The sequence below is a fragment of the Oryza brachyantha genome, chromosome 5, assembly GCF_000231095.2.
Source record: "Oryza brachyantha chromosome 5, ObraRS2, whole genome shotgun sequence".
NCBI classification, from domain to species: Eukaryota; Viridiplantae; Streptophyta; class Magnoliopsida; order Poales; family Poaceae; genus Oryza; species Oryza brachyantha.
The window spans coordinates 6556454-6579446 of NC_023167.2; the positions used below are offsets into that span (position 1 = coordinate 6556454).

At 39.1% G+C, this 22993-nt stretch overlaps 3 protein-coding genes across 6 annotated transcripts; all 3 read right to left on the reverse strand.

Annotated features, from left to right (window-relative positions):
* Positions 1 to 137: 137 nt before the first annotated feature.
* Positions 138 to 10685, reverse strand: LOC121054392. 4 transcript variants are annotated; one of them, XM_040523800.1, is made up of 5 exons: positions 10318 to 10685; positions 8426 to 8485; positions 6359 to 6410; positions 2398 to 2480; positions 138 to 373 (listed from the first exon to the last, which is right to left on the reverse strand). In XM_040523800.1, the coding sequence occupies exons 1-4, from the start codon at positions 10451 to 10453 to the stop codon at positions 2420 to 2422; spliced, it is 309 nt and encodes a 102-aa protein (XP_040379734.1). In that variant the 5' UTR covers positions 10454 to 10685; the 3' UTR covers positions 138 to 373; positions 2398 to 2419. The 4 variants fall into 4 exon arrangements, with proteins under 4 accessions (XP_040379734.1, XP_040379733.1, XP_040379732.1 ...); XM_040523799.1 differs by having other exon boundaries at positions 138 to 380; XM_040523798.1 differs by lacking the exon at positions 138 to 373 and adding an exon at positions 2015 to 2304.
* A 3274-nt stretch (positions 10686 to 13959) lies between these two features.
* Positions 13960 to 17090, reverse strand: LOC102720606. The gene is made up of 3 exons (XM_040524561.1): positions 17037 to 17090; positions 14613 to 15846; positions 13960 to 14536 (listed from the first exon to the last, which is right to left on the reverse strand). Exons 2-3 carry the CDS (start codon positions 15817 to 15819, stop codon positions 14436 to 14438), a joined length of 1308 nt encoding a protein of 435 aa, XP_040380495.1. The 5' UTR covers positions 15820 to 15846; positions 17037 to 17090; the 3' UTR covers positions 13960 to 14435.
* Positions 17091 to 17580: 490 nt separating this feature from the next.
* On the reverse strand, positions 17581 to 20195 carry LOC107304174 (S-type anion channel SLAH4-like). The gene is made up of 2 exons (XM_015837041.2): positions 19328 to 20195; positions 17581 to 18025 (listed from the first exon to the last, which is right to left on the reverse strand). Exons 1-2 carry the CDS (start codon positions 20192 to 20194, stop codon positions 17693 to 17695), a joined length of 1200 nt encoding a protein of 399 aa, XP_015692527.2. The 5' UTR covers position 20195; the 3' UTR covers positions 17581 to 17692.
* Between the last annotated feature and the right edge of the window lie 2798 nt (positions 20196 to 22993).

The following is a 22993-nucleotide window of genomic DNA, read 5'->3' on the forward strand; positions in this document are numbered from 1 at the left end:
ATGAGTTGAGTACGTCTCTGGTTGTGGTGGACACGTAAGTGGTATAGGGCAATTCACCCTTGACTCGATCAAAGCTTACATGTGACTATGTTCCCCCAATTATTTTGTATACTAAAGTTTGAACCACTGAATGCCCTCAGAAAGTTGATGATTCATGTATTGTCAAGTCACAGTATGTAACATAACAAGTCTGTTCATCAAGAGTATACAAGATACACATGAATTGCTTAGAATAAGACTAACGGTACAGCAATTATAGGCAGTGTACACTGAAACAAAATACTGCAACTCATCTGATATCCTGTTATTATTCAGTTCTATCAAAGCAGAGTTTAGCTTCATCCCAGGGGCCATTAATCTCAAATTTGTATTCCTGAATCCTTGTAAGCCAGTAAGGGCAAACAATTGAAATAAAAACAAGAAGCACCGCTAGTAGGATGAAGAACATGATGTGCAATTGGTATGTAACACTTAGGGTCATGAGCATCAGAGCAAAGGAAAATAGCAGGTGAAGTCCAAGAGAGTACTTCTTAATACAAAATGCAATGAGGGGTGAAAACAGGAAGATCTGCAAGGAGAAGAGCATGAATGCAAAGACATGCAGCCTAGATGGTGGGCCTGAAGCTACAAGGACAGATGCTATTATCGATGCATTCAAGGAGATATTGCTGGTCATTTTTGGGTTGTTCAGCGCACCTGGTGGCCTGCTGTCAACCAACAGAAGGCATACAGCAAGTGCCCTTATGGAATCGAAACTGATGGACCTAGTAAGGGTTTGATAAATTGGTGCCAAAACATATACACCACTGATAAAGAATGATATATTGAGGACATACTTTGAGAGAAGCTTCAGCGAGAATGGATAGGTTGTGACTAAGAGCATCAAAGACCCAACGAGCAGTAGACTAGTATCTAGTTTCAAAAGAGTGACTTCAACAATGACTAAGTTCACTGTATAGGTCCATGTTGAAACCACAAGAGCAACAATGCAGAGATACTGGGACATGGAGACCAAGTTGATCGTCACTTTCAGAAGGTCCCTCTTAAAAACGTTGGAATTCATAACCATCTCCTCAAGGAATGACTCATCGGTGTAGTTATCATCATACCCCCTTAAAAACGTTGCACTTGATCTGGCTTCTATCACCGTTCATACTGTAGTTCTATGTTTTTGATCTAACTGAAACTAGGCCCAAGTGCTGTCAACAACCAAGAATTACTGGTTGGCTCAATCTTGCAATGCTTTTCACACCAATTCTTCAGTGTGAAAAACGTAACAATCTGTAGTTAACTATAGCACTGATACGGTTGTCAGCTTATCAAATTTGAGAAACATATGATCTGATTGGCTTTTAACATGCCATTGAATTCCCCCACCCACCCCCACAATCCGAACAAAGGGCGGCCGCAAACCCAACCCCCCTCCCCCACCCCAAACAGGGCCACGTGCGACGGGGGATCAGTGACAAGGCCAGAGAAGATGGTGCTAATAGAGCGCGATGAGCGTGGCTTCTATTTTGTTAGAGTTCAGTTCACCACACAAGGTACTCTTCATGTGTCATATAAACCCCTACGACCATTATGCCACAAAAAAAAACATGCCCTCCTTAATGCAATAATTAAACTTGATCCTAATTTGAAAAGATAATGCACAATATCGAGTGCAAATATATGGAGTGTTTTGAACAAGTTAAGTTTTCGCAACAGCCATTGGTACTCCATGCATTTCATCCCAAATTAATTTTCAGAGAGGAAGATATCTGATGCATTCAGCTCAATTCATCAGCCAAAGTAAGGCTTCGGGGAAGGAAAGTAATTTAATCAGACAAATTTAACTATCAAATAATAAATTGAAGAGCGGGCAATTTTTTCAGATCAGATCGAAGAATGAGAAGAAGTCCCCATAAATTGAACAACTGACCAGCTTTGGATCTAGTAAAGCCTTTGTATTTATACTTTAGAAACATAGTATGCAAAGATTAAACATCCTTTTCTATTCAACTGTTCAGTGAATGTACATCTTTTTAGTTCACCTGTTCAGAATTTATACTTTAAAACACCGTATGCAGAGCCTTTGTATTTATACTTTAAAAGCTAAGGCAGATTGGTTGACACTAATATCTCTAGGCAAAAAACTCAGGACAAGAATATGAGGAACTTGTACCCAAGTTAATAACTGAAAAATGCATGTTCTGACAAAAATTAGTATGTGAACAGTAGTACATAAGCAGGGTATGCCAGAACATTTTACGATTATTCTACATGTAATCTACCAAGTTCTGATATGGTATATCATTCATTTTCCTGTGCAGGTACAAGGAGAGAGATGTTTCCCATTTTTTATAATGAGAAATTCACTACAATATAGAACCGACTGATGTGTTCATGAGAACTTACCGCAATTGCTGCTGATCTCTGGCTACCAGAGGTTCATTTTGCCCGTGTTATTTATTCCTTCACAGTAATGTCTTAAAAAACTTCTGAAAAAATGAAAAGACAGTTGCTAAGACATCAAGACTCAGGTTGTTTAGATACTATACACATCTAGATGAATTATGAATTATAGTTATTGAAGAGGAAGGTTACGACACAGGATGAATCAGAAAAGGAGATACATGAAGGAGCATTAGGAAGTAGAACTACTTCTAAAAATAGACAAATCTAAACCTGTGGGATACCCATACAGAACATATAATTGACAAATTGTTAATTGACATTTTTACAAAATAACTCAATTCTTTAGTCTGATGGTTACAATATTCTTCCATTAGCTAGTTGTAGTTCTTCCAAAAATCATCTTTTACAAACTCCAGCATTACAGGATATAATATGTTTTTTTTTGTTTAATGGTAGTAATATTTGGCTAGCATCATATGGTTACAACTAAACTAGTAATGTGCATGTGCTAACGTTACAGTGTTATCATATATTTGATAATACATAATCAAATGTTTTATAATGTTACTATATGTTAATTCTCATATAACCAATCCAATCATGCCTTAAATCGATCCATGTCACATATAAAATATAATTGAGGCAAAGCAAAGAAATTATCCTATCATCTCCTTAGGAAGTTAGGAATAAGTAAAAGCAAAGAAATTTATGTGTTTGTTCAAACATAAAAATAAGCTGCAGACTTGTAGTTGGGAATCGGTAAAAGCAAAGAAACTCGTGTATTTGTTCAAACGCAAAAATAAGCTGCAGACCTGCTGTTGAACATGAAATTGCTGCATCTTTTATATGCGATAATATTACCATGGCCTAATCCATTTTGACAACACATACTCAGATTAAAATAAAATCACCAACATGGAGATCAAATTATTCTCCTCGGTGGTGTGCCCCTTAGATTTTAAGGTTGGTTATTCAAGATAGGAACCGGTAGAAGATTTGTTATTACAACCAAACCTACTATTTGATATGAATTAAAATTGATCGACATTTGAAAGCATTAAACTACTAATTGATAATTCTTCAATATACAAAACTGTTCAACATATCAAATATATAGAGGATAGAAAATAACAAAATGACAAGAAATCTTACAATTTAGACAATAACTTCCCGTGCTTGATTGACAATAACTTGATTTCTTAAAAATGGGCGATGATTTCCTCACCCTTAATTTGGTACTGAATCGATCGTTTTACCTAATATAGTAATTAACTCAAATCTCAAGTCCTCAATGCCATTGGTACTGAATCGATCGTTTTACCTAATATAGTAATTAACTCAAATCTCAAGTCCTCAATGCCCCCACGAATCAAGCAAGCTGGGGTTCGGTGAGGCAATCCGCAGGACTGCAGGGGTGAGGGGATGGCAGTGGCCAGTGCGCGGGATAGGGCGCGGGGCGGTCGACACTGTCGGCGACTCGCGGGGAGGCTAGGAGGAGCAGAGAGGAGGACGAAGCGGAGCCCACGAAGCGTGGGCGGCGGACGGCGACGGAATCGGGCATCGTTCGTTGAGCGAGCGTGAAAAGGCGATAACTTTGGTAGGCTGTTTTTAACTTTTTGGGGCTGATGAGGTAGCCTGTTAATGAGCTATTCTATTGGGCTTCTTTTGGTTACTCTCTCTGATTTTTTTAACGTAGTTGATATTTTAATCAACTCGTCGTCTTATTTTGAAAATTTATATAATTATCGACTATTTTATTATAATTTGGTATATTACTAAAGTAACTTTAAGTATGATTTATAATTTTGTATATTTGAATAAAATTTTTGAATAAGACAAATGATCAAACGTAAATCAAAAAGTCAACGGCGTTAAAAAAAACCGAAGAAAGTAGTATGTATACATATACACATACATACACACACATACACATACACACTAGCATATTACACATTTGTTGTAATGAGATCTTATTAAAAATATCATTAGCGTGTTATTAAAGTAAAGTTAATAGAGTGATTTAATATATATATCCAAGTTTTTTTTTTCAAAAAATAAGAAGGAGTTGGTGGTAAGTTAGTTGGCAGATTCAACAACAACACTACTACCTTTTATAATAGTATATAAGAATAATATATACACCCCCATTAGTATACTAGTAATGGGTCTGTGCTAACGCTACGGTACCATAATATGTTCAATAATACATTATAAAAGAATAGCGTTTAAGGTCATTTTTAAATACAAAGTGCTTAATTATGAAATATAATTTAGTATGAGTAACTCGTAAAGCAGTACATTAGTGATTATTAGCAAGAGTAACACAAATAACTAACTATGTGTGATCATAAAAAATATGATAGCTATAATATTATTTACTACTAAATAATATATGTCATGAGATACCGGAATTATTTATAATATACTACAATTATTGGATTTATAACAAATGTCACTCACCTATTTATGTCATACTATAATCATCAGATTTGTAACAAATGTAACAAAAGTGACCACATGTTTCAAATAACTCCACCTTTTCTAAATATCAAGTAAATTTAATTTTAACATAATATTAAATATTAAATTCACATAACTCACAAGTTTCACTTGACTCACCGTCTTTTCTAACGTCAATTTCTGATTTCAGTTCTGAGCCAAAAAAAAAAGACAAGCAAGTACGGTTTGGAAAAAAAAATCATAAAATTATATTCTGAATTTGGAGTTAATTTTTACTACATTTTAAATCAAAGGCAGCACCTTGGTTGTGTTGTATGTGTACATATAGCATAATTATAGGAGTTATATATCGTATAAATTTATATTTTATAGGAAGCTTGTAATATATAGACTGATTTTGTCTATGCATGACATATATAAAGTTTCTAATACAAATTTATATTTCATAGAAAGTTTCTAATATATTTTATCATATAGGGTAGATTAGATTATACATGCGCATATATTAATTAAATAATTTAATTTGGACCCAACAAATTATTTATTTATTTTATGAATGACTTATGATATTGTATAGGTTCGAAATTTAGCGGCATCTAAAAAACCGGATGAAGTAGTACAAATACTACCATGTCAAAAAAAATAGCTCCCATAATCACCTATGAGTTAATCTAAACACACACATGTTTATAATTTAAATAATATATGTATGTATATAATACAAAATTTAGCGGCGACAACGACGGAGGCGGTGCAGGCGGTTGAGGAGCGGCAATGCGGTGGAGGCGCCGTGGGTGACGTGGAGGCAGCATGAGGGGCGGAGCCAGGCAGCGCTGGGGTAGAGGGAAGGGGAGGGCGCGTTGCTAGGGTAGATGGGTGAGGGACGACACGGACAATCCGAGCTCTTGATTTTGAGACAAACTGTTATGTACCGTTGGATCTAAGAGGTGAGGATGTAGAAGTGAGGATCGCGGTTGGTGCACTATAGGTTAGATAAAGGGTTAATTAGATCCGTATGTCTATTACAAATATGCAGTTTAGAAATATGCAATTACAATTTAACTAATTATAAATATATCATTATAATTCTTAAAAAGATATCATTTTATACATCCTAAGAGCATTTGGCCCCACATGCTGACAAATATTTTCCCTATCACCTAAAATAGTGTACTGTATGTGAATTAAAAAAACTAAAATTCGAGCTAAATGAAAATATAAGCTCCCATGAAGATAATTAACTGTGAAGCAACTTTCTCACAGACCATGTCTAGAGCTGAACTGATTAGTTAGTTACATGTAGACCTAATTTGCATGTTCTGTTGTTGGTCCAGATTCCACCGTTCAGGAAGACAACTCTCTCGTTAATCACACAATTTTATCAAGTGAAACCTTTTATTAAGTGAAACTACAAGAATGAAGGACATGTCGCTATGAAGTGCATGTTTTTATATGTTCATTAAATGGTGGCGATATGAGTAAAAATTTCATGTGTACATACCGTTGAAGAAGCTCCTGAGACACCAGCTGAGTTGATAGATTGGCAAAGAAACCTATAGAGATGGCATTGAGAAAAATGATTAGTGGAGAGAATCAGCTTAGGGATTAGCGGAGAGAATCAACTTAGGCCACATTGATGTACTGTATATAACTGAATAATGAAGTAACAATATTAGAAATAGAATCATATTATATACTTTAAAGAAAGCACTAAGCCACTTAGTTGATATTGGAGTGACATACAACTAACAAAAGTAACAGTGGATAAAACATATAAGTTTCTAGAATCTACCAGATCGCAACCTCAGATAAACTGGCATTCTACAGTCTATATAGTCACAAGGTTATCCCTTCAAAATATGACATATAATGCCCAGTAAGAAAATTCAGATCCAGTGAATAAACATCAATTGGCGCCTCAGCCACACAACTATCAATAACAATGCTATAACCTCAAATCCACCAAATTACACGCTTAGTTTCCAATCAACCAATCAATTTGCAATACGCAGATCAAGCACAACAGAGTTCCTATATTTACATGTTTAACGACCAACCATGCAAATGAAGCTTGATCAACCCTATGTGTAGTAAGATAGATTAGTGAAGGCTAGGAAGTAGCAGGAGGATATTTTATAATGCAGGGAACAGATTTGATGAAATCTGACCAAGTCATCAAAGATTTATTTTGCTCATATGTACAGCTAGGCTAGCTATCCAGTCAGTCAATGGAGCTTCTGTCTAGTGGCTCAAACTTACAAATGAAAACCAAAACTACATTTATAATTTTATACTGCAGGCCACCATTTTGATGAAATCTGACCAAGTAATCTACTCCCGGTTTCAACTTACAAATGATTTGTGATGAACCAACTAAATGGTGGCCAGATTTAGAGGTATAAACCAATATGATAATATAAATGTTACTGTTGGCTGCTGGCTGCCTACTAATCAATTATCTGGTTTCATCGATGCATTCTAATCCATGTCTATGAATTGCTTCTGACACTTGATTGGGATTGTGGCTTGGTGTGAGTGGCTTGATAGTTTAGATTATTGTTATTGCAGTCAATTAATTGCTATGATACTTAGTGCTGCACATGTTTTCTTATCAATTGAAAAATCTGATTGCTGCATAGGCATAAAGGTTATTTGGAGGGCAGGATTCAACAGATAGTACTCCTCTTTTTCCACAACGACTAAAAACCTTGTAACTTATAGAGATAAAGCTGTCTTCTTCTATTTATTCAGAATTTCATCTTTGAGTGTTTTTACCTGATGTATATATTTGCCATGTGTCTAGCAGCATAGCAGGTTCAAAAATAAATGAAATTCACTTAATTTCTTATCTGAAAATTAGTTCAGGAGTTAAACCCTAATCACATTCCCTTAGTATATCATACTTCAAATAAGACAATTTGGCTATCAATCAAAATTTTCAGATCAGATCAAAGAATAGGAACCGACAAACCACCTAAGAATCTTTAACAAACTTTTTACACGAAAAAAATAATTCCATGAAGATCTTTTGGATGTGTGGTAGCTGAATACTAACACAAGGATATAATAAAGTAACAAACTTGTCTGATGATGGGGAAAACAGCAGTAGCAATTCCTTTTTTTACTGAAAGAAAGTAGTACAATTCAAAGAATCAGTCATTGAGTTGCTGCTCTTGATGTTTGCAAATTCACTGAAGAAAAAAAAAGGTGAATTCAGTTGAACACTTTTGCAGTTGAACACTTTTGTTATACTTCTTTTGGAAATCAGTCAATCCAAGTGCTATGCATTACCAATACTCTGGACAGTAAATACGCTATAATAAGATATGAATGAAATGGTTTACTTGCAGTTCTGATATTGAGATATGCAGATGCTGCAGATTCTTGTGTTATCAAGATTTAAAAGGACCCATAGAAAATTCTAGGCCAATTAGTTCATATATATAAGATAACAATACAGCGCTGATGATTCTGTATTTCAGAAAATAATGCAGTTCCAAGTTCCAAGGTTGCATCTTATGAACATAAAGTAAACTGGATGAATAGAGGGAATACCAGAATTGCTTACCTTCCTCACTTGTGGTGAAATTATTGGGATAAACCAAAACACTTGCTAATGTGGGAGCACCTGCAAGACAAAATAGTCAAATAGTTAGTTCATAGTATAATTTCCCACACATTCCAGTAAACTTACCATGCATGCAAAGCAATTTTTAACACTTTCTTCACTGAATCAGAACAAATATGTCATCTTAATGGATGTCATCAGCTACCTCCTTATCAATCGTCAAATGGAAATCTTCCAGTCATAAGAACCCCACTATCATTTTGTGGAGTTCATTCTCTCACATTCAACAAATATATAGTTGAAATTAATGGTATCACAAAGTAAGAAAGTTTAGTAAAACAACCATACAATAGTTTGGAAGTACTGATTTGTTATCCTTGCCGCCCAAAGAATACCTGTAAAATTCGCATTTTACTTTGGATAGTTTGGAAAATTACCAATAGTTTGGCAGCAGCTACATTGTACTCTGGATTCCCAATTTCAACCAAAAAAGAAAAGCACAAAAATTCCCCATCCATATCAACAAAAATATGATACCGTATCAAACCAAAAAAACCAACTATATGCTGTGCAATTGCAATACCTCTAAAGATCAAAACAAACATCAGTCTTAGTTAATTAATAAGGAAAATTAAGAAGAAGGGCGTTAAAATTAAGTTGACATACATGATGGAAACCGATATAAGATGCATCAGTTAAAGAAGCTAAAGCAGGGACAGAAACCGAGAAACGTCATCGTCTCGTCGGCTACCTATAGCACTGTATGTTAATTTCAAGCAGAACACAGCCCCTTCAGGATGAACATGAAAATATAAAAAAAAATGTTATTCACACCATAAATATTATCATCAGCAATTTACTGCCTAATACATTGCATTATTTTCAGGTTAGCAGCATATTTACATTACTCATTGATGTATCTGTATTTTGTTGTGCTCGAAATGTAGCATGTCTAATTCTTTCAGGTATTTAAAGATTAGTCTATGAAAAGCACAGGATCGAGTCCCTAATTTATGTATTCAGTATTGACTGTAGGTAGAGTGCTTATCTCATGGTCTTCTCTTCACATTATAATTTCATCATTTATACCTTTTATAAACCGCTGTTCTTTATGCCTTTATCTATGCCTTTTACTAACTATTGATTTATATTGCAGGGTGATGAGATCTATGATTCCACCATAAACCAGACTAATGTCGGAGATAACAATAATAAGTTCTATATCATCCGAGCCTTAGGTTTCTTCAACAACTCTCTCCTCTATCTCTTTGATCAGTTGAGATCAGAAAGACATTCCCTCTCTTCTAACAGTTGAGTTATATGAATTTGGTCCATGAGGCTATTGTTGGAACCGGTCGAGGTCGTAGGCAGCAGCTAGCAAGTTCGCAGCTCGTTGTCTTCCGATGAACAGCAACTCCAGATTGATCAAGGCGATGGCACTGTCTTCAAGGAGATTCACGTCCTCGCCGAGGTGTATGAGATGAACGGCGGCTCTCCTCCAAGATACAATGATCACGTATCCTCGGCCGTGCACTCGACCAAGGATGAACCAACGGGCTTGTGTGGAATGTAACTCTCTCTATGCAAAACTATCTTACTGAAAAGAGATGGAAAACTCATGTTTTCACTGCAGCACGGCAAGTCGCTTAAATAGCTTGGTATCTCAACAAGAAAATCCTATCTCCAGGCCAGTGAACAACTAATCAACTAGTTTTCCGTTCGCCTGAAGACTCGCAGCGATAAGAAACTTAGCTTCCACGTATAGATAACCATGCACAGCCAAAACTGAAAAACAAATCATGGGAAAACTAATCTACTATTTTTATGGCCTTTTTTTTTCTAGACTATAGGGAAAAAGTAAACAACGAGGGAGGATGGGTAAAATCTCTCACCGATCAACTTGGCTCTGATACCACTTGATGCGCACGGGTGTCCCGATCTTTCGGTGAGAATGATAGTTCGATTAGATGGAGCGACATTGTGCGATCCGACTACAACTATCCAGGGATGTTGTGCCTTAGTAATCATTACACCAACTCCAGAGGCGGCCGTGAATCTTGACGAATGCACGATCAGCCCAACCACGAGGGTATTTGTTCCTGCAAGCAATCAAGAACTAGCAAGAACAACATGAACAAGCAACTAAATTTGTGAATTAAAGATGATGGATTGAATCAACACGCGTTGAACAAGTAGGGTTCGGTTTCAAGCAATCCGGCGATCTAATCGATCACGGGACTACTCGGCAAAATAGCGACGGCTAAACTTTGATCTAAACAAAACCCGCCTATTCTTGGCGGTGGATAAGGCTATAAAAGGAGGGGGAGGACGACCACATAGGGTCTAGGGTCGTTCTCTAACCCTAGGAAGCGTTCCTAATGGACCCAACTTGATACATAGCCCATTGGGCCCAAAGACGGTGACGCAGCACCATGGGTAGAAAAGGACTCGGTAGTAGAACGCAGATTGCGGCCGATCCAGAGCTGATATGGACATGAGACTGGATTCATTGGAAAGTATACTTGACAAGCTTTCCATGAAGTACTTGCACACCCAAATTGGAGTTCGCATGAAGTCGTGACGGCCGTCAGAAGTTGGCGCTGTGCTGCAGTCCGAATCCATCCCGCGCGAATCCGATCCCCATTAGATCCTCTCCATTGTTCCTGAGTAAAATAAGAGTGCACGTGTTTCCGGGATATAATGAAGAGGCATATGAATTTAGAAATGAACGCACCTGATAGTTGAGTTGACGTGCACGAGCGCGGGTAATAGGACCAACAGATTGTACTTGTGGGGTGGTGGATGTATCGATGGTGTTGATGTCCACGTTAGTAATGACTTTTATGTCGATTTTTTGGGTAGGCTGGTTTTAGTGATGCGCTGCTACCAATTTTATTTTTTTTATGTATGATTGTATTTAACCGGAAATCCTTTTATTTCTTATGTAGGTATTAGAGTCAAAGTGGCCTAACTTGACACGTTGCAGCGTCGCGATAGCGTATGACGCTTGCCATGCGTTATCTGTCAAGCACCATGATAAACTAGAGGAGATTGGACTTGACGCTATGGCATCCATGAGCCTAGGTAGCATTGGGAAACCTGATCTCATACGATGGCTGATGGATAGCACCGACCCATCGAGAGCATATCTATTCTAGTAACAAGCTATACCTTCACTCATATTTTATTGCTAAACCATATCAGCAACCAACCATATGAACCATTTTTATCCAAATTCATAATCATGTTTTTTACATTATAGACCGACTCAACGATTGTCCGCTCAACCATACTTTACCAGTTAATCTTCAAATAGGATAGCCAGGCTATGCCGCTACACCCAGAGTTCATGTGACAAACGATCATTCGATGTAATAGATGCAAACAAGAAACAACCGGCTATAATGTGTGTTTTCTTTGGAATATAATATGTCATAAACATCTGGAAGCAATGTCTGGACCCAACAGTATATTGCACATGCACGCAGTAACAATTAGGTTTCTGTGTCTTTTGTTATGCAAGATGAATGTATATATTTTTACTATTACTGATGATGGTGACAAACTTTATTTGATGTGATGTGATAAGTGGATAGTCTATCATATTATGAGGTTTTCTACTCACTTGATGTTTTCCAGCTATGTTTATAAACAAGCACGGCACCGGGCCAGTATGAGTTATTTTTTAATTCAAACATGCCGTTAAGGTTTTGGTCATTATTGACTATAGTTAACAAATAATTATCTTATACAACAGTTATTTTTTAGCTTATCATCTACCGAGCCATGTAATTGTTGATTTGGTGCTGATGGGTGTGTGTTAGTTATTTTTTAACCAAACAGTATTTGACTATCGGTAAGTTATTATTTATGACAAGTACAACGTCACAATAACTAGCTCATTTTCCTAGGTAGCAATCTCACGCAAATATTTTGAATGATAGTTAAAATTTAACTGCACATCGAATGACTACGAATGATCTAGTAAATGAACACATTCTTTCCACATTGTCATTAGTTAATTTTTAACTCCATAAACCTTCATGGGGACTAAAATCTGTGGGGTCATCAGTTAATTTTTAACTCCCCAACCAGTAAACGCACACATTTTTTCACGTTGTCATCAGTTAAATTTTAACTCCACGGTGTATCGTAATAAACACCTTCATGCATATATAAGTTATTTTTTAACTCAAACACTCGTATCTGTCAGTTATTTTTTAACTCCACTAACTTTGTTGGGGTGGTGGTGGGAGGGGGTGGGCTAACGTGGAGAGTGGTTGGTTGATCGCTGTGTGATGCGCTACGTTGTTTCGTAGTGCAAATTGTCTCTGTGACGGCACTGTGTATACACATTATATGTATATATATATATGTTCATGCCGAGATGATAGTGTTACAAGGACGAAATACTTGAAAAAAGTTTGTATATGATAAAACAAACTTATATAATGATGTTTTGTCCCTTTCTATTATTGTTTTGAAGTTATATCTATTGCATCGTGCAACCTGTAGTAATATAAGAACCTGACTCGTTATACATATTGATGGCCATCCGAGCATTGCTCGGATGGCTAGCCGCGCGGGCGCCCGAGCAGCCGACGTGAGTTCAATCCTGATAGTGCAACTTGCGTGTGGTTGGGACGCGCATGCGTGTAGTGTGGTGTGTGTTCATGTGCATTCGAGTTGTACCCTTCCAAAAAGACATATTGATTTTTTTATCATTTATCCAAAGTAATATTTTATCTTGCGCACACCATTTTAATTTTTCTATCTTTTTGACATTTGCGATAGTCGTAATTTTTTTTAAAAGGGTATAGATTGACCAATTCCGTGTACAGAATCACATTCTTATTTGTAATTTAATACTAGAAACAGGTGTAAATTGGACAAGCGCATCAACAGCATTTCGCTGGATCGAAACGGTTCTCATTTGAGATATTTTAAACCGGTAACCATAAAAACAAACTGCCCAGCCTTTGCAACACAAATACAGAACTTGATAAGTGCGTACAACCTCCGTCCCAAAATAAACGAATTTCAATGTTTTTTTAAATATTTGAGTCTTCATCTTATTTAAATTTTTTTATAATTAATATATTTATTGTTACTATATAATAAAATATGAATAGTACTTTACGTGTGATTAATTTTTTTCAACTTTTTAATAAATTTTTCAAATAAGACGGATAGTCAAACGCTCAACATAAGAAATCCAGAAATCTTTTTTTTATGGAGCAGTAGAACATAAAGAACCCTAACGTACACAGCTACGGATACCTTCAGCTGGCAAAAAGAGGTATTTAGAAGCGCATTTCGTTGTCGAGTAAAATTCAGTCGCCATTTCGTTGCACACAGAGGTATTCAAACGGTACATAAAGTTTACCTGAACACATGATGAAATGTAACAGTGCTGGAACACACAGCATATGAGATCCAAAACAGATTAGAAGCGCACATCGTCAGTAGGGGCACATGCATATATCAGTAGGGATACTTTTCATTTTTTCATCTCACTGTGATAAATAGGGGTGGGCTTTCCGTTCTTCGGTTCAGTTTTTTCGGTTTCAGCTAAGACCGGTTTGTGTAAAATAGAAATGGAATTAGCTAAAGAAAAAGCAAAACCAAAATAAAAAAAATTCAAAGAAAATCGGTTGGTTTTATACCGAACAAGAGAAACCTCATACATGCATGATATAGGGAGCAAAGAGTTGATGGGCCCCACACCTATTGACCATGTCACACATGTATGCCACACAACCAATGATGGTTGATGGCCTCCACACCTACTTAAGAAAAGAAAATTCTGGACATGCATACGCTAAACGCTCGGGACGAGACGGCTAACCAACTCCTACGGGAGGACTTTGGTTTATTCAGTGTCTTCGGTTTGCAGCAAATATAAACCGATCTAGATCAAAACAAAAACCGAACATCTAACCAATAACAAAAAAAACCGCTACCGAGTGGCCGGTTTATTTTTGCCCACCCCTGGTGATAAACCCCATAATCATGTCTTCGGTTTCCTCCTCCTGCCCTTTGTAGACTTTTGGGGCTTACCACTGCTTTCTCCCACCTGAGGATCACTGTTGCTTGCTTCTTTCCTTAAACCTGTTCAAACATAAGCCCTAAGTTAACCCTGCAAATGCCAAAGTAACAGATTAACAAAATCAAGAAAACCCTTTACCCGAGGGAAATGGAGACACCAGATGTGGTAGCGGGGGTACGACACAAGCAATCGGAGGAGAAGATCCAACCTCCCTCCCGGCATTAGTCTGCGCGGTACAATCAAGAACCTGCCTTGTCCGCTGATCAATGTTGAAGAGGCAGCCATCAGAGATCACATAGACACTGTGCTCATTCAGCGGGTGAACCAAACCAACTAATGGAACCTCATCATCATCAAACGAATGACCATCAAAGCTTTCATCTTGCCACAGATCCTCAAAATCCACTTTATATTCCAGCATCCACTCACCACTGCTCCCAGATAATGCCCACAGGCTCATTAACCCAGATTCTCCATCGTCTTCATCAATGTCCAAGAAGCACAGCCGCCCAGCGGAGACGCCAACGTACCTCATGTGGATCCATTCATCCAGGCCATGACTGGGTCTACCACTGGCCACTGGCAGGCTGATGAAAACTACAGTTGGCACCGGCGCAAATGGGTCACAGGAGAGTATGCCACAGTTGAGATCAACGAAATGGAGCATCCCGCCGGAAGAAAACGCCATGTCGCTCTTGGAGAATCCAGAACACACGACGGGCTTCTCCTCCCAGCGGCCAATTTCGGACGAGAAGCAGCGCAGACAGGCGGCCACGAGCTGAGCAACCACATACTCGCCGTCCCGAGCAACAACAATGCCCAGGCTCTCAGCATTGCGGAGTTGGGGATTCGGAGCAGGGAGAAGAAAAGCATCTCCGGTGAATGGGTTGCAGACGTAGTAGCTGTTGTCATTGGCCATGAGCAGGGCAAGGCCGCCACTGTAGCCGACGACCATGGGTGGCTGCTGCTTATGCGAGAGCTCCTTCCGGCGGATGGGGCACAGGCGAGACGAGCTGACGATTGATGAGACTTTTGGCGGCTCAGAAATGCGAACCAGTGCACGGACTGGGCCTCGGGGTGTCGGGGCAGTGTCGATAAAGATTGTCCGGTCGAGGAGGAGCCAGTTCGAAGGGTTGGAGGCATGGCGATCGGCGTAGGCCGAGAGGAAGGTGGACGACGTTGTCCTGTCTCGCCACAGTTTGCAGACGCACCGGAGTTGGCAGAGCGACCAGGGTGGCAGCCGGAGGAGGACCTCAGTGAGGAGGTCAGTGTGATCTCGGAGGCCGGTGAAAAGAACATTTGAAGCATCACCACCATCACTGACTGGAACTGGAGCTGTTGTCATTGTGGACTGCTTCTTCTTACACCTGTTCTGTTGATTCCAATTAGAGGTGAATTAGACTCGGAGATCAGTCTCAAATGCAAAATCTACAATGATTCAGCTTACAACAATTCTGTTCCAACAAAAATGTGAATTAGACACGGTGATCAATCTCAAATACAAAGTTGGCATGATTCTGCTTAGACTAATTCTGCTGAAACAAAAGGTGAACTAGACACACCAATTAATGGAAACTACACAATTTTAAATAGAGCAATTTTACAATACTTGAGTAGATTCTGAGAGATTTCAAAATTTTAGTGTCAAATTTGGTGTCTCCTAGTACCTAGGTACCAACAGGTACTAAAATTTTACATTAAAAATTTGGTACCTCCTAGTATCCTCTCAAAGGCTGTAAAATTACTTTTTAAAATAAGCTTTCAACAAAAAATGAAACAATAATACAACAGGTAATATATGCATATCAGCTGAAATAGGAACAAGCTAATAGAAGAACTACTACAGTAGTGACATTGTTACGGAGTTTGGAACAACGACTCAGCCCTGTTTAGTTCTCAACACAAAAATTTTTACGTTGTCACATCGAATATTTGGACACATATATGAAGTATTAAATGTAGAAAAAAATCAATTACACATATTACGTGTAAATTACAAGACAAATCTTTTAAGCCTAAATACGCCATGATTTAACAATGTGGTGCTACAGTAAACATTTATTAATGTCAGATTAATTAGACTTAATAAATTCGTCTCGCAGTTTCCTAACCGAATCCGTAATTTATTTTGTTATTAGACTTACGTTTAATACTTCAAATGTGTGTCCGTATATCCGATATAATAATCAAACCTAAAAATTTTCTCCAACTAAATACGCCCTCAACGAGATATAGTAGGAATGCAGAACATCACTACCCAAAAAAAAATCAGAAGATCAGTAAAAAAAAACCACTCAGAGTAATCGCTTTTATCAACATACTCACAAAAAATACACTAAATCTATGGGAGCTTACAAGGAAGGATCCACGAAACATTAGATAATATAGATACAGGTTATGATCCTAGAAGAACCCGCGACATCCCACCGCAACCTGCTGTCGATTATCACTGCGGCTCAAGATCGAGAGAAATATAACGAATCCACCACCTTCTTGCCATAGAACGCGCACACAGACACAACAGTAAAGGGAGCGGGTAGGGTAGAGACAGGGATTCATCACCGCCGGTGCAGCTACGACGAGGCGTCGGCGTCGGCGGCGGTTGCGGTGGCGGCTTCCAGGAGGAGAATCAGAAAGAGACGACGAGGGTAGGTTGCGTCGTGTGCTCGATCCCCTAACCCATCCTATTGGGCCGCCGAATCTATCTTCCTGGGCCGCGTTAGTTTGCTCCTGTAAATAGTGTATTTTTTATAAAAATTTTTTATAGGAAAGTTGTTTAAAAAAACGTATTAATCTATTTTATTTTTTAATATTAATAATTAATTAATTATGTATTAATCTATTACTACTTTTTTTGCCAAGCCTCAAGCCGGGCCGTTTCAAGAACATGGGCTTTGTACAGTACATCGGCCCATTTTTGTTGGGCCAACTGAAACAAAGAAGACTATGATTTATGGCTGTGATTTGTGAACGTGTTCGTTGGAGTCTTGGAGACCTGTCCTGAAGTAGCTGTACAATTTGCATTATATTGATATAAAAACCAGAAGTTTTTTCTTTTTTTAAAAAAAGAAAACACTACGAAACTAATTGAGATTCTCATTGTACTTGGAATTTTCATTGCCACTAATATTAACCGGAATATTGCTTTTGATCGTATTAATAAGTTATTTTAACCAGTCATTTCTCCACTGCTGCCAGCCGAACTGCATTGTAATCCATCACACGCACGAAAACACCGGTGATCCTGACGCTGTGCGCGTCTCCAAAGGCACCACGGCGGGTGGTGCGCTGACCACTTGATCGCCGCCGCCGCCGCCGTCGTCTGCGAGCAGGTCGGTCGTCCGGATGGCCGTGCACACCATGACGCCGACGGTGACGGCGACGGAGAGCGCCGACAGCACGAGCACGAGCGCGACGGCGGCGCGGCCCCCGTCGACCGCCCTCGCGTACTCGGCGGCGGCGGCGGCGAGCACGGTGACCGGGAACGGGAACGCCCACCAGGCCACGCTGAAGCGGCGCATGGCCCTCCTGAACAGTGCTGGCCTCGACACCTACGGATGAACAAGCGCGACAGATTACAAAATTGATGCTGAATTGCTAAATGCAAGTTAAATTTTTTGTCCTGAATTATTTTTCCAGCTGGAACCATTTCTTTTAGCAGCGCTGACTAGGCATACAAAAAACTTGATTCATGTAACAAAGACACCTATCCTGAATTTCCAACTGAGAATTACACCATTTTGGTATGTTTTACACTGATGTCTCAATGGCATGTCGACGAACATGTCGTTGCAATTTATCTACAATGTTGATAACTTGTGTGGTTTTCTTTTTGTTAAAAATTGTGTTAACATGTAATCAAACAATCCCTCCCCTAAATAACGTATGAAAGAACTGAAAACAGCGATCTTAAAAGCAAATATATATTTCAAAATGTGCATAGCAAGCATATGTTACCACCATGCATCTCAAACCTATGTAGGTTGAGAGATAAATTTTGAAGTCCCTGTGCACAGTTAAAACACGCAGGTAAGTATAGATGAAAAACATTGAAAGCATTAGTTTTGTTCAGATAACATCAAATTAGAAGTATCAGTATTTAACAAACAAACAACTGCGCAACTCTTTTCCTGTAATTTGGTTGCAACAACAGCCACAGGGAGAGAACAATCTTGCTTGTCATTGCTGTTAGACCACTTCTACAAAAACAAGTGAATATCATGACTAAAATATAGGAAGGAATTTAAAAACTGAAATGGATGAGACTGTGAATACAGATGTACTGGTAATTTACTTTTCTTCAGTTCAGAGTCTTACTGACATGATCCAAAATTATTCCTGTCACTTGGACTGCTTTGCAGAGGACAGTGACACGAGATTAATTTTGCCCACCAGGAAGAACAGGATTAACTGGAAGTTTCAATAAAAGGGTAAAGCAACATAGAAAGTAAGCACTTCCTCTCTTTATCCTCAGACCATTGGTTTCCAGAGCTTCGATAACGGCGAAATGATGATTTTCTATTATAATGATCAAGAGATTTTATTTTTCAAGAGATCAAACATAATTTTAACCATTCTAATTACTGCTGGTGCTGCAGAAGGGAATTGTTTCTTTTGTAGCGGAAAGCGAATTAATTCTTGATGATTAGTTAGTGAAAACTTCATCGTCTGAAATTGTGTTACGATGCATTTGTACAAAGGGGAAATTAGACAAAATATATAATAAATCTAAATAAGACGAAAACATCTTATAATATAAAATAGATAGAGTATTTGTTTTTAAAAGGGGTGGGTGTTTTGAAGTGATAGAAATAATATTTTTTTCAGAAAAGAAAATGTAGTTTGTTCATTACCAGTGAGGCAAATAGGAAGAGGGAAAGAAAGAACAGCATCTTGCAGGCAGTGTCAAAGGAGGAGGAGATGGCACCCCACGCCAGCGACGCCATGCTCGGCGCGGCGAAGAAGAGGAAGAACACGGGCCGGAGCGTGGCCGGGAGCGCGTCCGTGCCGAGGAGCCTCTGGTACAGCGTGACGAACAGCACGGCGTAGTGCGCGACGGCGACGGCGAACACGGCCACGGCGCCCTCTCGCCAGCCGAGCTCCGCGGCCGCCCTCGCCGCCACGAGGTTGGTGACCACCGTGATGTGGCCCGTCGGGTTGGCGGCGACGGACAGCGCCGTCCGGCCCTCGGTGAACCACTGCCCGTACACGGTGACGTCGAGCGCGAGGACCGGCGCCGCGAAGGCGCACCACAGGGCGCGGCGCGGCGCGGCGTCCGGGCGGAGGAGCGAGGACGGGGCCGCCTGCAGCAGCAGCAGCCACGACGCCCACGGTGCGAAGAGGTAGTTCACGGCGACGCGGTGCCGGAACTCGGCGCGCACGGCGGCGAACCGGAGCAGGCAGCGCGCCGCGTAGAGCGCGGTAAGCGCGAGCAGCGAGAGGAGCGCGAGCGACCAGAGGATCACGGACGCCGCGGGGGCCAAGGCGCCCAGCGCGCGCGGCGACAAACGCTCCACCTCGCCGCCGCCGCCGCCGCCGCCGCCGGTGGCGCAGAGCGTGCGCCACAGCAGCGCCTGCCCGCACAGCGAGAGGCTGATGCGGAAGTAGCCGGCGTCGAGCTGCGTCAGGAGCGAGGAGACGCCATCGAGCCCCGTCGTCGACGGCGCGCCGGCGGAGGCCGCCTCCGGCAGGCAGCTCAGCGGTGCATGGCAGGTTTCCATGTTGTGTTGCGCTCTTTGATGATGTACGTGTGTGTTTATGCTCCATTTATAGGGTTATTCTTTTTCTTCTATTGCTGACGTGGAAAATGGACTCTTGCGAGTGAGGTGGAAACTAAGGTGGGAGGTTCACGACGAATGCAGTACAAGTGTTGCTACGTGAGCAAATATAATATAGTGAAAAGAGCAATGGGTAAAAAAAAGATGGTTGTTATGCATGATAACGGTTTAAAGTCGACTTTTAATATTTATTTAAGAAAAAAATATTAGATAGAATAGATTAAAAGAAAAGAAGAGCAATAAAAATATATTTTGTTCTATTAATGAAAAATATATTTTCATATATACTTATTTTAGTGTTGCTGACGTGGATAAAAGAAAAGTTAATTATAAGCTCTATCTTTGAGTATGCCCGATGTTGTTAATGTAAATGTGAGCTATACTATTTTAGAGAATAAAATTATATATACACACACATATGAGCACATACTTCACGTGAAAAATCATGCGATTTGTAACGATAAAATATGAAATATGTTTTGTGGTTTGATGGCGTCTAGGAAATCAATTAATCAAATGGGTATCCATGTGTATTTTTGATTCGGTAGTGCTACCTCTGTTTCATAATGCAAGATATTTGACTTTTTTTAGTTGTAACGTTTAATCATTTGTCTTATTTAAAAATTTAGCATAAATATAAAAAATGACAAGTCGTGTTTAAAGTTCTTTTGATAATAAAGTAAGTCACAAGCACAATAAATGATATTTTCATAATATTTTGAATAAGACAAATGATTAAACATTATAAGCAAAAAAGTCAAATATCTTATATTATGAAACGGAGGGAGTAATAAACATGAGTATTAGTCAGATGCCCAGTGCTGGCTAAAAAATTCGATTGGGCAGCAATAGGAAAAATCGCTGATTTTGCATTTTATAAGAGTGGCATTCCATCATACTATTTCAATTTTTAAAGCTACGAAAGGAAAATGTTTAGAAAATGAAAACCATGTCTTCTGGGTGATTGTTTACCCTACTTTATGACAACGTACATATATTGGCAACGGTATATCTTGAGATTGAGCTAGCCTCAGAAAAATGTGCAATTAAAATTATGAGTGTTTTCACAGCTTTTGTGCTGATCTAGGTTACTGAAATTAAAGACCCATTGTTTGATAGCTACTAGTCAATTAGATTCTTTTTGTCCATTATATACCATGAAGATGAACTCAAAAGAGAGACCTATAATGTCAGTGCTTTGTCATCCATAGTGAGGCACCACTCAGCATTGACTAGAGTTTGCCGCATGTTCTCTTTTACACCTTTTTCTTTTCAACTCTCAAAAGGTTGTGCACTTGTGCATGAAACGCTCACTTCTCGGTCAGAGGTCTTAAAGACTGAGTTCGGTTGAGTGCCAGTTACGCGGCATAGAAAATATGATTAATTAATTATTAGTTATAAAAATGTGAAACAGACTAATATGATTTTGTAAAGCAATTTTTCATAGAAAATTTTCGTAAAATACACACCGTTTAACAATTCGGGATACGTGCACGTGAAAAATGAGGAAATTTGGTTTAATAAGAGAGGGAACAAATGGGGCCTTAGTAGTCGATACTACAATTTGGAAGCAAATCAGAGCATTTTGGGTTGTAGGAAAAACATAGAAAATGTATAGAATTAAATCCTATAAAAAACCTTTATTTGGTTTTGTGAAATAAAGGATTGATATTTCAAAAGATCCTACCAAAATCCCTATGGACCAACAGTAGGAGATTTCGGAGGAAAGTTAGCATTAAGTCAAACTTAAATTTTTAGGAATTTTCCTTTGAGTAATTATCCCTCCTTTAATTCATGTATTTTTCCAGTGGTGATCAAACTTCTCATGAACTTTAAAGTAAACTATTTTTTGGGCCTAAAATACGTGCACTTTGTGCATGGTCGATTGTATTGACAGGTCAGTCATACGAAGCATGTCGATGTCTTTGCACCACTTAGCCAACTTGTGCCATATACCTGAAGATATGCAGCCCTTTTTTAATGCCAAATTGCCATGTGCTTCGACCAATATTATGCAGCTGCTACTGTATGAGAACATTAGATTAGATTAGGATGGAACTAGGGGTGGAAACGCTAGTGGAAGCTCACCAAATGCCAGGCTTGGTTGGCTCCAGGGGCAGAGATAGGAGTAGGACGGCGAGGGCTCGGCTCGATTCACAAACGAGCTAAAACACAGGGTCAGCTCGTTTAGGATTTAAGCTGAGCCGAGCTTGAGCCGAGCTCACGAGTCCGAGCTATTTGCCTAACCCTAGATGGAACGATGCAAATACTGCGGTCCATACGCACACAAATAAAGTCTGCATGAGGAAGACATAACAAAATTCGCAACTGTCGGCAATATATATATAACTGATAAAAAACAAGTTTAGGACTGCTAGAGATATTAAAAGTAGTTTTAGTTTTGGAACTTCTGAAAAATGGATGAACTTGACGTTGAACTATCTTAAAGCAGAATTGAAAATTCAGATAAGAGTTTAGGGTCTTTTTGAGTTTTGATCAAAGAGCCAACTCACACATTGCCTGTCTCCATCGCAGAATGTTTCTCAACTTTGCTCCATAGTCTTCTGAGCGTCTGTACGGTTTGTGTGTTCTGAGTAAACTAGTAGATTTTCCATCAAAATGCAATCGTATACTAGCTTGTCAGATAGTGACCTTTGATATGTGCAATACAGCTACCTTGCATAAAGACAAGCAAGCGACGTATTTGCATGCAGGTAACATGTAAAAAAAATGACAGAATTG